We start from the raw sequence: 14,046 nt of genomic DNA, 5'->3' as shown, positions 1-14,046 counted from the left end.
CGTTCGGAGTAATGAACTTCCGGACGCTGCGAGTGAAGCTCCGAAAGGCAGGGCAGCGCACAACCCCTTTAAGCTAATAGAAGCAATATGCTGTTTTTAAAACAGAAATGGTTTCGTTTTTCGCATCACAACTAGCTTGTCTTTTGCCCATGTGAACATACCCTAAATCATTTTCACTTCTTTTCTTACAGGTGTAGCATTATTAGGATGCATAGAGTATACAAATATCACTCATATTTTCGAAGAAGCTGATCTTTTGGAAGAAATATCAAAAAATAAAACCTTTAAACTTGTCTCCCCTGTGATCAGTGTCTTCCTTGGCATCACTAACACATCTAGTCTCCGACAACCAGTATCAATGAGACTGAATGTCAAAGAGGAGGTAAGGACATTCTACACATAGGGGGGTATTTATCAAAGGATTTATGTGTTTTTTTTCCCCATAACTTTGGTGCAATACTTTGGTGCAGTGTCTTTTTGCGCCAAAGTTTGGCACATTTTCTCCACTGTCATTTTTACAACTTTCTCAAAATCACACAGTCCTGTGCGTGATTTTTACTTTGGTCAGTAATTCATCATTTGCGGCAATCGATCTTTGGCGCAATTTTTTATGTGCAATTCACCGCCAAGAAATTTTGTACACTTAGCAATCTCAGAAAATGTAAAGGCGTCAAAATACATTAAAAAAATGTTTTTGTGAAAGCATCGACATCTCCAGGGCTGCTCAATACTATCCTGCAACATAGTTGTCTCTGAGGGACCTTTACCCTCCGTTGAGCCAGCATTGGACATGGCCACACAGGTTCAGGAAAGGTAAGCACTAAAGTAACCAAAAAAAAAAAAACACTCAAGTTAAAAATAAAATCCATTTCACATGGTGGCTATAAACCCCACAAAAGAAAATAACTCACGTCGCTTGCTGATATACTGCAGGAGGGACTCCGACATGGCTGCTCTACAGGGTAAAATACACTCTACAGGGTAAAATACGCTCTACAGGGTAAAATACGCTCTACAGGGTAAAATACGCTCTACAGGGCAAAATACGCTCTACAGGGCAAAATACGCTCTACAGGGCAAAATACGCTCTACAGGGTAAAATACGCTCTACAGGGTAAAATACGCTCTACAGGGTAAAATACGCTCTACAGGGCAAAATACGCTCTACAGGGTAAAATACGCTCTACAGGGTAAAATACGCTCTACAGGGTAAAATACGCTCTACAGGGTAAAATACGCTCTACAGGGTAAAACACGCTCTACAGGGCAAAATACGCTCTACAGGGTAAAATACGCTCTACAGGGTAAAATACGCTCTACAGGGCAAAATACGCTCTACAGGGTAAAATACGCTCTACAGGGTAAAATACGCTCCACAGGGTAAAATACGCTCTACAGGGCAAAATACGCTCTACAGGGCAAAATACGCTCTACAGGGTAAAATACGCTCTACAGGGTAAAATACGTGTCCTCTGTGGCGGTAAGTTCTGTGTAAAAGGCGCTGTGAACAGCTGATTTCAACATTTGCAGCAAAATTACTAACCACTTGCACCAAATGATAATCATTTGGTGCATGTCCACGAAAAACAAAGTGAAAAAAAGAAGGGTAAATAGAAACTGTCAACAGGCAAAATTGATAAATACCCCCCATACTGTATACCTTCACCACAACAGAATGCTTTCACCACCTAAACAGAATTTTGGAGAAACCCTTAGCAATTCAGTGTACAACGCTGTCTCCTTAATAAGGAACTCAATTTCTACCTAGTTCCATGCAATCAATGAGGTTAGTACAAAATAATGTAATTAGAGTCTATAATAATATTCGGGAGGCTGGATATACATTTGGAATCATATAAAGCTATTTCTTTGATCTCCACTGAGTGATGTATTAGTAACCGAAAAAAATGGATGATTTTATTCCTAGCGATCACTAAATATTATTCTGATCTATTGTCCTACGAAAGATATTGTTGAAACTGTCTAAAGGCTGGAATTTTTTTTTTTATGCTTAAAGGGGTACTCCACCCCTAGACATCTTATCCCCTATCCACCCCTAGACATCTCCGCCCCCATGTGACGTCAGGCCCTGTACACTCAATGCAACTCTATGGGAGGGGGCGTGGCGGTCATTACGCCCCCTCCCATAGACTTGCATTGAGGGGACGGGACCTGACATCACACGGGGGCGGAGTAGTGACGTCACGAACTTACGTTCCCGTGGTCGGGACCCAGACCCTCCAGCGCTTCCGGACCAGAAACAGGTGGGTACCGCATGCTATATTGCGGGGGTCCCTAGCGGCGGGACCCCCGAGATCAGGCATCTTATCCCCTATCCTTTGGATAGAGGATAAGATGTCTAGGGGTGGAGTACCCCTTTAAATGCTTAAAAATAAATGTCTATGGCCAGCAAAAGGTTAAAGGGGTATTCCAGGCAAAAACTTTTTTTTATATATATCAACTGGCTCCGGAAAGTTAAACAGGTTTGTAAATTACTTCTATTAAAAAATCTTAATCCTTCCAATAGTTATTAGCTTCTGAAGTTTTCTGTCTAACTGCTCAATGATGATGTCACGTCACGGGAGCTGTGCATGATGGGACAATATCCCTTGCATGATGGGAGAATATCCTCATAGGAGCTGGACAGCTCCCGGGACGTGAGTCATCAGAAAGCAACTTCAGAAGCGAATAACTATTGGAAGGATTAAGATTTTTTTATAGAATTAATTTACAAATCTGTTTAACTTTCCGGAGCCAGTTGATATATAAAAAAAAAAGTTCTTGCCTGGAATACCCCTTTAAAGGCATTTTCGCATTGCAAAAATTCTATATGTAGCACAAGGATTCACTTGAATTGAGTCGGCTGCAGTTTCCTCAATGTGGGTGGCACAAGGGTAAATAGCCCCGCGGTCCCTTTATTCTCAGGTGCAGGTGTTAGTGTGAAACACGTTACGGTTGCGTATCGGTTTGTACCTGTATCACATCAGTTACCAATAGCAAGTATTTATTACATAATTTGAAACTGCAATGCAACATGATCACGTGGTAGCATATTATTATCCTTAAAGGGTACCTCTCATCAAATAAACTTTTGATAGATTTTAGATTAATGAATGTTGAATAACTTTCCAATAGCATGTTAATGAAAAATATGCTTCTTTCTATTGTATTTTTCCCGATCAGTCCTGTCAGCAAGCATTTCTGACTCATGCTGGAGTCCTAAACACTCAGAGCTGACAGCCTGCTTTGTTCACAGCCAATCAGGCAGTGAACAAAGCAGGCTGGCAGCTCTGAGTGTTCTCCTTTGTGAACAAAGCAGACTGGCAGCTCGTAGTGTTTAGGACTCCAGCATGAGTCTGAAATGCTTGCTGCCAGGACTGGTAGGGAGACCCCTAGTGGTCATTTCTTCAAAGTGGAAAATTAAATAGAAAGAAGCATATTTTTTAATAAGATGCAACTGTAAAGTTATTCTGCATACATTAATCTATAATATATCAAAAGTTTTTTTGATGAGAGGTACCCTTTAACATTTACATTTTCTATGGTAAATCTGCAGTGACAAATCCTCTACAAATCTAAATAAAAATCTTGCTGCTTATATCTAGCAGTGCAAAACGGCCAGCATTTTCATCACCTCATTTTTTTTTTTTTATAAATTTTTCTCATTAAAACCAATGCAGATTGTTTTTCTTATTTGTTTTTACTTTCCGATCATAATTGTTTTCCAAACTTTTTATTTTGCAGATGTCCAAAAAAATGAGTTGTGTGTCCTGGTCAGTGTCAGACAATAGTTGGAGCAATAAAGGTTGCGAGACGGGACGTGATGAATATGGAGTGACCTGCAACTGCACTCACTTGACCAGTTTTGCCGTCTTAATGCTTCTGCATGACGATGAGGTAAGACCCTCTGGCCCTGATTTACTAAGAGTGTTGTGTAGGTTTCTTTGTGGGGTTTAATTCCCTACAATTTTGTTTCCACGGTATTTACTAAGGTTTCCCTACATTTTCCACTTTCCCTACATTTTGCTTTACACATGCTCTGATCTGTTGGGTAAATATGTTGGGTTTTTGTGAAAATGTGGGGAACACGCCCCTTTTCGGTGACCAGGCCCCATTTTCCCAACAGCCATGACCCTTTTCGGGTTTTCTTAGCAAAATGGAGAGTTAGTCTGGGTTTTTTCAATTCTGGTGCAAATTCTGGAGCACAACACAACAAAACATGTCAGGTTTGCAATAGTAAATGAGGGCCTCTGTGTATGTCATTTTACAACATAGGGTGTAATACAATTTCTTGTTTACAATCTCAAGTAATTGGATAATATCAACATAATAGGCTCCAATAGGAATTTAATATTGACATTTCATTGTATGTAAATGAGCTGTATAAGCCTCACATTCTGAAGATAAGTGGTCCTACATAAGGACTTCATACACTTCTGTTGTCACAGGCTTAAAGGGGTTCTCCACCATAAGGTGATTTTAGTATGTACCTGGCAGACAGTAATGGACATGCTTAGGAAGGATCTGCGCTTGTCTTGCGGCTAAATGGCTATGTTGTGAGATTACCCTATTACTGTGGCTAGCTTTTTGTGAACTTGTATTTCCTGTTTGACTTATGTTTTTTGACTACAAATCCCACAATTCCATTTTCCTCCCTCTCACACATCAGCAACCCCACCCATTGAAACAAAAGACCTGTGGTTTTCAATCAGGGTGCCTACAGCTGTTGCATTAGTTGCAGATTGATCTCTCTCCCACCAAGCGATCCCTCCACCCATTGAAGCAGACAGGCTCCCTGTCATCAGCTGACTAGTGAGTCAGGTCTCGGCCGCATTGCAAGCTGGGAAAAATCCGAGACAACAGTCATTTTGTATGCTGGTAAAAATAAATATTGGGGTAAAATCACAGAAGAATTATGAGAAAACGGTCACACACAGGTACAGACACTATATTATGAACTACACTAACTTTACAGCCCCTGTAGCATAGTCAAATAAAAAAAAAACCTGGAATACCCCTTTAAATTGAAATGAATGGGAGTTGAGTTGTGGTGAATGGTCACTTCACAATGTACGAGCTGTCTGTCTCCTGTTCTGGTTCACTGTGATGGTGGTGCCCCGGCTCTGGCACACAGCTGACCGGTGGGGGTGCCAGGTGTCACAGATCTGATATTGAAGACCTATGGCGAGGAGAGGTCATCAATACATTTTGCCTGGAAATACTCTATAAAAACGAGACTAGGACAGAACTAACCTCTGCCTTTGCATATCCATATGTACCCTACATTGGCTTCCTGAAGTCGTCAAGTTGTGCATTAAAACGAGAACCTCTGATCCAAATGTTTTGGAACCATTTATTTTGGAATCTCAATTTGAAGTATACCAGCAGTCTATAGCATGTTGCCAGTAAAGAACATGACAGTTACATACAGTATTATTCCGCATATAACTTGTGTAATGTATTCCTTATAGGAGGTCTTACAGAGCGTGCCTTTGACCCTCATAACACAAATCGGGCTCTCAATCTCCATCTTCTGCCTTGTACTAGCCATCATCACTTTCTGCTTTTGCCGTTCGCTCCGTGGAACACGAAACACCATTCACATGCACTTGTGTATAAGTCTCTTCTTTGGCAACTGTATATTTCTACTTGGAATCACAGCAGTTAACAGCAAGGTAACATCTATTGCATTTAACCCTATATTTTCACAGTATTAGATAATAGGGGGAGTATATCAAGGCTTGCATGCCAGTTTTCTGTCCTAAAGTCACAAATGTTTGTGCAAGTCCTTTTACTCAAAGGTTTGCAACTTTTTCGGTACTTTTGCCCTTTGTACAACAAATGGGAAAATGCTTCAGTATAAAAGAGGTGTTTTAAATGTAGACACATTTATCATATGCGACTTAATAAATGTAGTGCAACTTCACTCCACTCAATAGAAAAACGTGCATTGCAAAAAATGGCAAATTCATCATACATCACACAACTATTAATAGATTTTGCAAAAGGCATTAGAGTTTAAAGGGGTACTCCACTGCTCAGCATTTGGAACAAACCGTTCCCATTGCTGGAGCCGGCAGCTCGTGACGTCATAGCCCCTCCCCCTCATGACGTCCCGCCCGGCCCCTCAATGCAAGTCTATGGGAGGGGGCGTGACGGCTAATGATAAATTTCCCACAATATTGTATTTTACTTCACTGGCATTTAGTTTTTGAATTAAAAAGATTTCTACAAAAAGCTGTGCTTATTACTTTTATAACATATCTTTATAGAGAACAGCCACCACTAGATGGAGCTAACTAAATGTTTCTTTATACAGTAAATAGGAGATGCATAAAGCAGTAACAGAGTATTTTGTAAGGCTGAAAAAAGACAAACGTCCATCCAGGTTAGTCTATTACCTTGCAGGGAAAATCCAGAGGAAGGCAAAATGCACGAGACAGAAGCCAGTTATTCTAATCATAGGGAAAAATGGCTATTTTCAAACTTATTAATCATAATAAATCACGATCCCTTCTCCAGAATCTAGAGACTATGAGGGATATTTATCAAGGTATTTAGAGCCTTGTTTTTTGTGGGTGCACAAAAAGTCACATGTGTGGGTAAGCTCAAAGTTGCAAACAACCTTACCTAAAGCAATTGTCAGTTTTTACTTTGCAGAGGTCCCGTATTTACGATGTGTGAATTAGACATGTGCAATTAGGTTCGGCACGAATGTCTAAATTACCGAATTTTACCGTTTTCGTGCATTCGGACCGATCCGAATGCACGAAAATATATTTTGAACATTCCCGAATAGCCACGATAATACGAATAGCAAAGTAATGAATACATTCGTTATTTCCCGACCATATGCTGTAAATAACGAATGCATTCGTTATCCGTAAACGAACGTGAAGAATTCATTCTGATAACAAATATAATAAAAAGGATACAGATAGTTAGATTTTCGGATACATTCGGTATTCGGGTACATTCGGTAAATCTTTTTATTCTTTTTTTGGACTTTAGCGATCCTAAAAAATTATGGAGATACCTTTTTTATTAAAATTTCGTAGGGTATCATAAAAAAATCATAATAAAAAAGATACAGTGGTGATGGAAAAAATTGTATTTAATGAAATGTATCATTTTTATTATGAAATGTTTATTCATTTTTAAACAGGGATCAATTTATGTGAGCGGGTAAAGCACTAAAAATGTAGCCGACAATAATGAAAATGTAGTGTGTGCGTGTTTTTCACTTTTTTTTAAAAACATTTTTTAGGTAGTACTACTACTCCCAGTATGGAACACACTCTTCCATGATGGGAGTAGTAGTTACCTGTACTAATTGACAGATTGCAGGGGTCCCTTGCGATCCTCTTGTATAATGTATAGATGCGGCGGCTGCTCTTCTATGGTCCCCTGCACTCACGTATATATACACATATTCATATTTCCCGCAGAGCTGTGATTGGCCAGATGGTTCCAGCCAATCACAGCTCTCTGTGAGAAATAGGAATATGTGTATATATACGGCCGTGCAGGGGACCATAGGAGAGCGGCCGCCGCATTCATACATTATACAGGAGGATCACAGCGGGTGTCAGGAGTGATACCCGCAGTGATCTTCCCTTTACTACAAGTACTACTACTCCCAACATGGAGTACACTCTGCTCCATGCTGGGAACTGTAGTACCTGTATTAATAGACAGATCGCAGCGGGTGTCAGAGGTTACACTGGCTGCCATATGTCTATTAATGCAGGTACTACAGCTCCCAGCATGGGGCAGAGTGTGCTCCATGTTGGGAGTATTAGTACCTCCAGTAAGGGACAGATCCCAGGGATGTCACTCCTCCTGACACCCGCTGCGATCGTCCTTATGTGAATGTCGGGATCAGCTGTTCTCAGGGCTACAGAGCCGTGAGAACAGCTGACGCTGAGCCGTAGGTATACATCGTATATCTACTGCCCAGCAAGAACCTACAGTGAGCCTGCAATGTGTATATACAGTATACACATTGCTGGCTCACTTAACCCCTTGCTGAGCTGTGCGCTATGCGCAAGCCCAGCAAGGGAAGAGTTAACTTACACTGCTGGACAGTGTAGGTTAACCCTTTGGGCGGTATACACTTTATACAGCTATCTATAGATAGCTGTATACAGTGTATACAGAAGACGAAGTCCAGCTTACTTCCCTCAGTCCCGGGCCGGGTTTGTGTAGCTCCGCCCCCTAGTGATGACGTCATTGGGGGCGGATCTACAGAAGGGAACAAGGCTAGTTAAGCTCTGTTCACATTGTACGTTTTGTATAATGTGAACAGACCCTTCTGGCAGTGTCTACCCAGACAGGGAGACTCCAGCTGTTGCTAAACTACAACTCCCAGCATGCCCAGACAGCCAAAGGCTGTCTGGGCATGCTGGGAGTTGTAGTTTTGCACCAATTGGTGGCTCCCTGTTTGGGTAGACATTGCATCATGGGTGCTCTCCTCAGCGGACAGCGCCAAAAATGTCATAACCAATTTTTTGTGTTTTTTTCTTCTCGTTTCAGATCCGTGTATGCAGAGGATTACTGCGGATTCCATGGATTACGGCGGATTATTTATTTTTTCCTTTAATAAAATGGTTAACGAGGGCTGTGAGGGAGTGTTTTTTTAAATAAAATAATTTTTTCAATGTGTTGTGTTTTTTTTTTTTTTTTTATTGAATTTTCAGGGTTAGTAGTGGAAGCTGTCTTATTGACGGAATCCATTACTAGGCCAGGGCTTAGTGCTAGCCACAAAAACAGCTAGCGCTAACCCCCAATTATTACCCCGGTACCCACCGCCACAGGGGTGCCGGGAAGAGCCGGTACCAACAGGCCCGGAGCGTCAAAATGGCGCTCCTGGGCCTAGGCGGTAACAGGCTGGCGTTATTTAGGCTGGGGAGGGCCAGTAACAATGGTCCTCGCCCACCCTGGTAACGTCAGGCTGTTGCTGTTTGGTTGGTATTGTGCTGAGAATGAAAATACGGGGAACCCTATGCGTTTTTTTTTATTTATTTTTTTAGTTAAATTAAAAAAAAAAAACGCATAGGGTTCCCCGTATTTTCATTCTCAGCACAATACCAACCAAACAGCAACAGCCTGACGTTACCAGGGTGGGCGGGGACCATTGTTACTGGCCCTCCCCAGCCTAAATAACGCCAGCCTGTTACCGCCTAGGTCCAGGAGCGCCATTTTTGACGCTCCGGGCCTGTTGGTACCGGCTCTTCCCGGCACCCCTGTGGCGGTGGGTACCGGGGTAATAATTGGGGGTTAGCGCTAGCTGTTTTTGTGGCTAGCACTAAGCCCTGGCCTAGTAATGGATTCCGTCAATAAGACAGCTTCCGCTACTAACCCTGAAAATTCAATAAAAATAAAAAAAAACACAACACATTGGAAAAATTATTTTATTTAAAAAAACACTCCCCCACAGCCCTCGTTAACCATTTTATTAAAGGAAAAAATAAATAATCCGCCGTAATCCATCGAATCCGCAGTAATCCTCTGCATACACGGATCTGAAAAGAGAAGAAAAAAAAACACAAAAAATTGGTTATGACATTTTTGGCGCTGTCCGCTGGGGAGAGCACCCATGATGCAATGTCTACCCAAACAGGGAGCCACCAATTGGTGCAAAACTACAACTCCCAGCATGCCCAGACAGTCTTTGGCTGTCGGGGCATGCTGGGAGTTGTAGTTTAGCAACAGCTGGAGTCTCCCTGTCTGGGTAGACACTGCCAGAAGGGTCTGTTCACATTATACAAAACGTACAATGTGAACAGAGCTTAACTAGCCTTGTTCCCTTCTGTAGATCCGCCCCCAATGACGTCATCACTAGGGGGCGGAGCTACACGAACCCGGCCCGGGACTCGAGGGAAGTAAGCTGGACTTCGTCTTCTGTATACACTGTATACAGCTATCTATAGATAGCTGTATAAAGTGTATACCGCCCAAAGGGTTAACCTACACTGTCCAGCAGTGTAAGTTAACTCTTCCCTTGCTGGGCTTGCGCATAGCGCACAGCTCAGCAAGGGGTTAAGTGAGCCAGCAATGTGTATACTGTATATACACATTGCAGGCTCACTGTAAGTTCTTGCTGGGCAGTAGATATACGATGTATACCTACGGCTCAGCGTCAGCTGTTCTCCCGGCTCTGTAGCCCTGAGAACAGCTGATCCCGACATTCACATAAGGACGATCGCAGCGGGTGTCAGGAGGAGTGACATCCCTGGGATCTGTCCCTTACTGCAGGTACTAATACTCCCAACATGGAGCACACTCTGCTCCATGCTGGGAGCTGTAGTACCTGCATTAATAGACATATGGCAGCGAGTGTAACTTCTGACACCCGCTGCGATCTGTCTATTAATGCAGGTACTACAGCTCCCAGCATGGAGCAGAGTGTACTCCATGTTGGGAGTGGTAGTACTTGTAGTAAAGGGAAGATCACTGCGGGTATCACTCCTGACAGCCGCTGCGATCCTCCAGTATAATGTATGGATGCGGCGGTCGTTCTCCTATGGTCCCCTGCACGGCCGTATATATACACATATTCCTATTTCTCACAGAGAGCTGTGATTGGCTGGAACCATCTGGCCAATCACAGCTCTGCGGGAAATATGAATATGTGTATATATACGTGAGTGCAGGGGACCATAGAAGAGCAGCCGCCGCATCTATACATTATACAAGAGGATCGCAAGGGACCCCTGCGATCTGTCAATTAGTACAGGTAACTACTACTCCCATCATGGAACAGTGTTTTCCATTATGGGAGTAGTAGTACTACCTAAAAAATGTTTTAAAAAAAAGTGAAAAACACGCACACACTACATTTTCATTATTGTCGGCTACATTTTTAGTGCTTTACCCGCTCACATAAATTGATCCCTGTTTAAAAATGAATAAACATTTCATAATAAAAAAGATACATTTCGTTAGATACAATTTTTTCCATCACCACTGTATCTTTTTTATTATGATTTTTTTATGATACCCTGCGAAATTTTAATAAAAAAGGTATCTCCATAATTTATCAGGATCGCTAAAGTCCAAAAAAAGACTAAAAAGATTTACCGAATGTACCCGAATACCGAATGTATCCGAAAAAAACAACCCGAATACCCGAATACCGAATGTATCCGAAAAATCTAAACCGACAATATTGCCGAACCGAAATTTTTTCCAAAACTAAAAAACGAAACGAGATTAAACGAACATTTTTCTAGTGCACAAGTCTAGTGTGAATGTCGCACACACGTAACTCACAAAACTCCCTTACGTAAGCAATTTAAAAAAGTAGCAAAAAAGTTCCAACTAAGACTTTAGTGTTTTGCTTATGTCTTCCAGATTTATCAACCAATTGTGTTAGTATAATAAATATGCAGCACATAAGCAAAACTAAAGCAAAAAAAAAGATGCCTTCCCGAACAAAGAATGATAAATGTCTCTGTATATCCTGTAGAACTTCACTCCAGAAACTTATCCAGGCCCCTTTTGAACCATATTAGTGAATTCACAATAACAACTTCCTCTGGCAGAGCGCTCCATAGTCTCCCTGCTCGTACAGTGAAGAATTCTTGTCTGTGTTGGCATAGAAACCTTCTTTCCTCTAGATATAAAAAATATTCCCTTGTCACTAATAGTGTCCCAGGTATGAACAAATCATGGGGTGTTCCCCAGTCTTCCTACCTTAAAGGGGTACTTAAAGGGTAAAAGCAGCAATGACTCTCTTATCCTCATATCCCGATCTCATACCCCAACCTCACATCCGGTCCCCAACACTAATTGTTTTCTGCATCGGGCAGTCTGCAGGATATCTTAGGGCAGGGACCCACAGGGCGCATCCGCTGCGTATTTTATGCTGTGGATGCGCCGGCGGCAGTCACAGAGGGACTGCAGAGCGAGTATACAGTAGGGCAAAAAAGTATTAAATCAGACAATTGTGCAAGTTCTCCCACTTAAAAAGATGAGAGAGGCCTGTAATTTTTATCATAGGTATACCTCAACTATGAGAGACATAATGAGAAAAAAAATCCTTAAAATCACATTGTCTGATTTTTTTTAATGTATTTGCAATTCATGGTGGAAAATAAGTATTTGGTCAATAAAAAAAAGTTCCTCTCAATACTTTGTTATATACCATTTGTTGGTAATGACAGAGGTCAAATGTTTTCTGTAAGTCTTCACAAGGTTGTCACACACTGTTGCTGGTATTTTGGCCCATTCCTCCATGCAGATCTCCTCTAGAGCAGTGATGTTTTGGGGCTGTCGCTGGGCAACATGGACTTTTAACTCCCTCCAAAGGTTTTCTATGGGGTTGAGATCTGGAGACTGGCAAGGCGACCCCAGGACCTTGAAATGCTTTTTACAAGCCCCTCCATTACCCGGGCGGTGTGTTTGGGATCATTGTCATGCTGAAAGACCCAGCCACGTTTCATCTTCAATGCCTTTGCTGATGGAAGGAGGTTTTCTCTCAAAATCTCACGATACATGGCCCCATTCATTCTTTCCTTTACACAGATCAGTCATCCTGGTCCCTTACCAGAAAAACAGCCCCAAAGCATGATGTTCCACCCCCATGCTTCACAGTACGTATGATGTTCTTTGGATGCAACTCAGCATTCTTTCTCATCCAAACACAACGAGTTGAGTTTTTACCAAAAAGTTCTACTTTAGTTACATCTGACCATATGACATTCCCCAAATACTCTTCTGGATCATCCAAATGCTTTCTAGCAAACTTCAGACGGGTCCAGACATGTACTGGCTTAAGCAGGGGGACACTTCTGGCACTGCATGATTTGAGTCCCTGGCGGCGTAGTGTGTAACTGATGGTAGCCTTTGTTACTAATTTCAGTGGACCGTTCATATCAAAAGATGGGTTTAAATACATAAACATATGACAAGAAACTAGTACACTAAACATGAACTAAAGTAGTGGCAGGCTGGTATAGAGGGAGAGTGGTGCATGTTCCCAAGGGTTTACAGCATACAAGGGAAGGGGTTAGGAAATAGTAGGTTCATCTCCCTCTACTGGTGGCTTCCAGCTATACACACTAAACATGCATCCCAAAAAACAAGAAAAATGAAAACCCCATCAATAATGCCATTTTTGTCTCTACAGTATATTAATATGATATAATACAGCATTATACATTGATTACAATTTTTATCAATTTAAGCAAATATCGAAATGTTCACATACCTTATTTTTATGTGGTTTTTCTGAATGGTGTTTGACTAAATGATCTCATAAATGTGATATAAATGATTTTGGGGCGTGTAAATTATTGATTGTCTAGAACAGGGGTCTCAAACTGGTGGCCCTCCAGATGTTGCAAAACCTTAACTCCCAGCATTCCCAGACAGCAGTTAGCTGCAGCGAAATGTTGTCCGGGCATGTTTTTCAACATCTGGAGGGCCACCAGTTTGAGACCCCTGGTATAGAATGCCAACAGAACTCATTTTGATTTGAGGAACCTGAAAAATGTCATGTAATTGAAAAATACTGAAAATCTTGGAGACAGAAGTATTAGTGCATATAAAAGAATTACATGGTCTCCCTTTCATTCTGTCGCCCCTCAACAGAACAATAATGGGATGTCCCTGTCCTTCCTGCAGGACATGGGAATTTGTTGATAAGGTACCCCCCCCCCCCCCCCCAATGGTATGCATAGATTCAGGAACATGTCCCCGCCGGGGATCCACTTACTCTCGGGATACAGGGTGGATTCTGGAACTCAAACAGTTTTGCTGTCTCTGTGCTGCAGTATTGGAGACTGCACTTGGCACTGTGTAGGCTCTGGGAAGCCCTAACGGACCTACTTTTTCCATCTTCACGTAGTCTTGCATTGCTCTGTGTAACACATACTGGGATTCTATGGAAAAGAAAGAAAATCTACATTCCCTCTTCCAGGGTAGGGATCGAGGCAAAAAAGCCTCCAAAATTTTCAAATCTTGTTAGATATGTGAGTGTTTTAACACTTGCTATTTCTTGGAAGGTCTGAATCCCCCCAGAATTTACAAAAGCCTACTCCA

At 41.8% G+C, this 14,046-nt stretch overlaps 1 protein-coding gene and 1 long non-coding RNA gene across 4 annotated transcripts in view; one reads left to right on the top strand and one right to left on the bottom strand.

The window, feature by feature from the left end:
* The window catches only part of ADGRE5 (adhesion G protein-coupled receptor E5), a 184,204-nt gene that overhangs the window by 144,097 nt on the left and 26,061 nt on the right, over positions 1 to 14,046 (top strand). For all 3 annotated transcript variants that reach the window (XM_056570735.1, XM_056570737.1, XM_056570736.1), the window contains 3 exons: positions 192 to 382; positions 3,745 to 3,897; positions 5,472 to 5,675. In XM_056570735.1, coding sequence (XP_056426710.1) covers positions 192 to 382; positions 3,745 to 3,897; positions 5,472 to 5,675 — 548 coding nt within the window. The remainder of the gene's footprint in view (positions 1 to 191; positions 383 to 3,744; positions 3,898 to 5,471; positions 5,676 to 14,046) is intronic.
* The window catches only part of LOC130367855 (uncharacterized), a 401,538-nt gene that overhangs the window by 380,165 nt on the left and 7,327 nt on the right, over positions 1 to 14,046 (bottom strand). The gene's annotated exons all lie outside the window — the stretch shown is intronic.

The sequence above is a fragment of the Hyla sarda genome, chromosome 4, assembly GCF_029499605.1.
Source record: "Hyla sarda isolate aHylSar1 chromosome 4, aHylSar1.hap1, whole genome shotgun sequence".
NCBI classification, from domain to species: Eukaryota; Metazoa; Chordata; class Amphibia; order Anura; family Hylidae; genus Hyla; species Hyla sarda.
The sequence above is the reverse complement of the archived record's forward strand: the minus strand, read 5'-3'. Positions and strand labels throughout refer to the sequence as shown.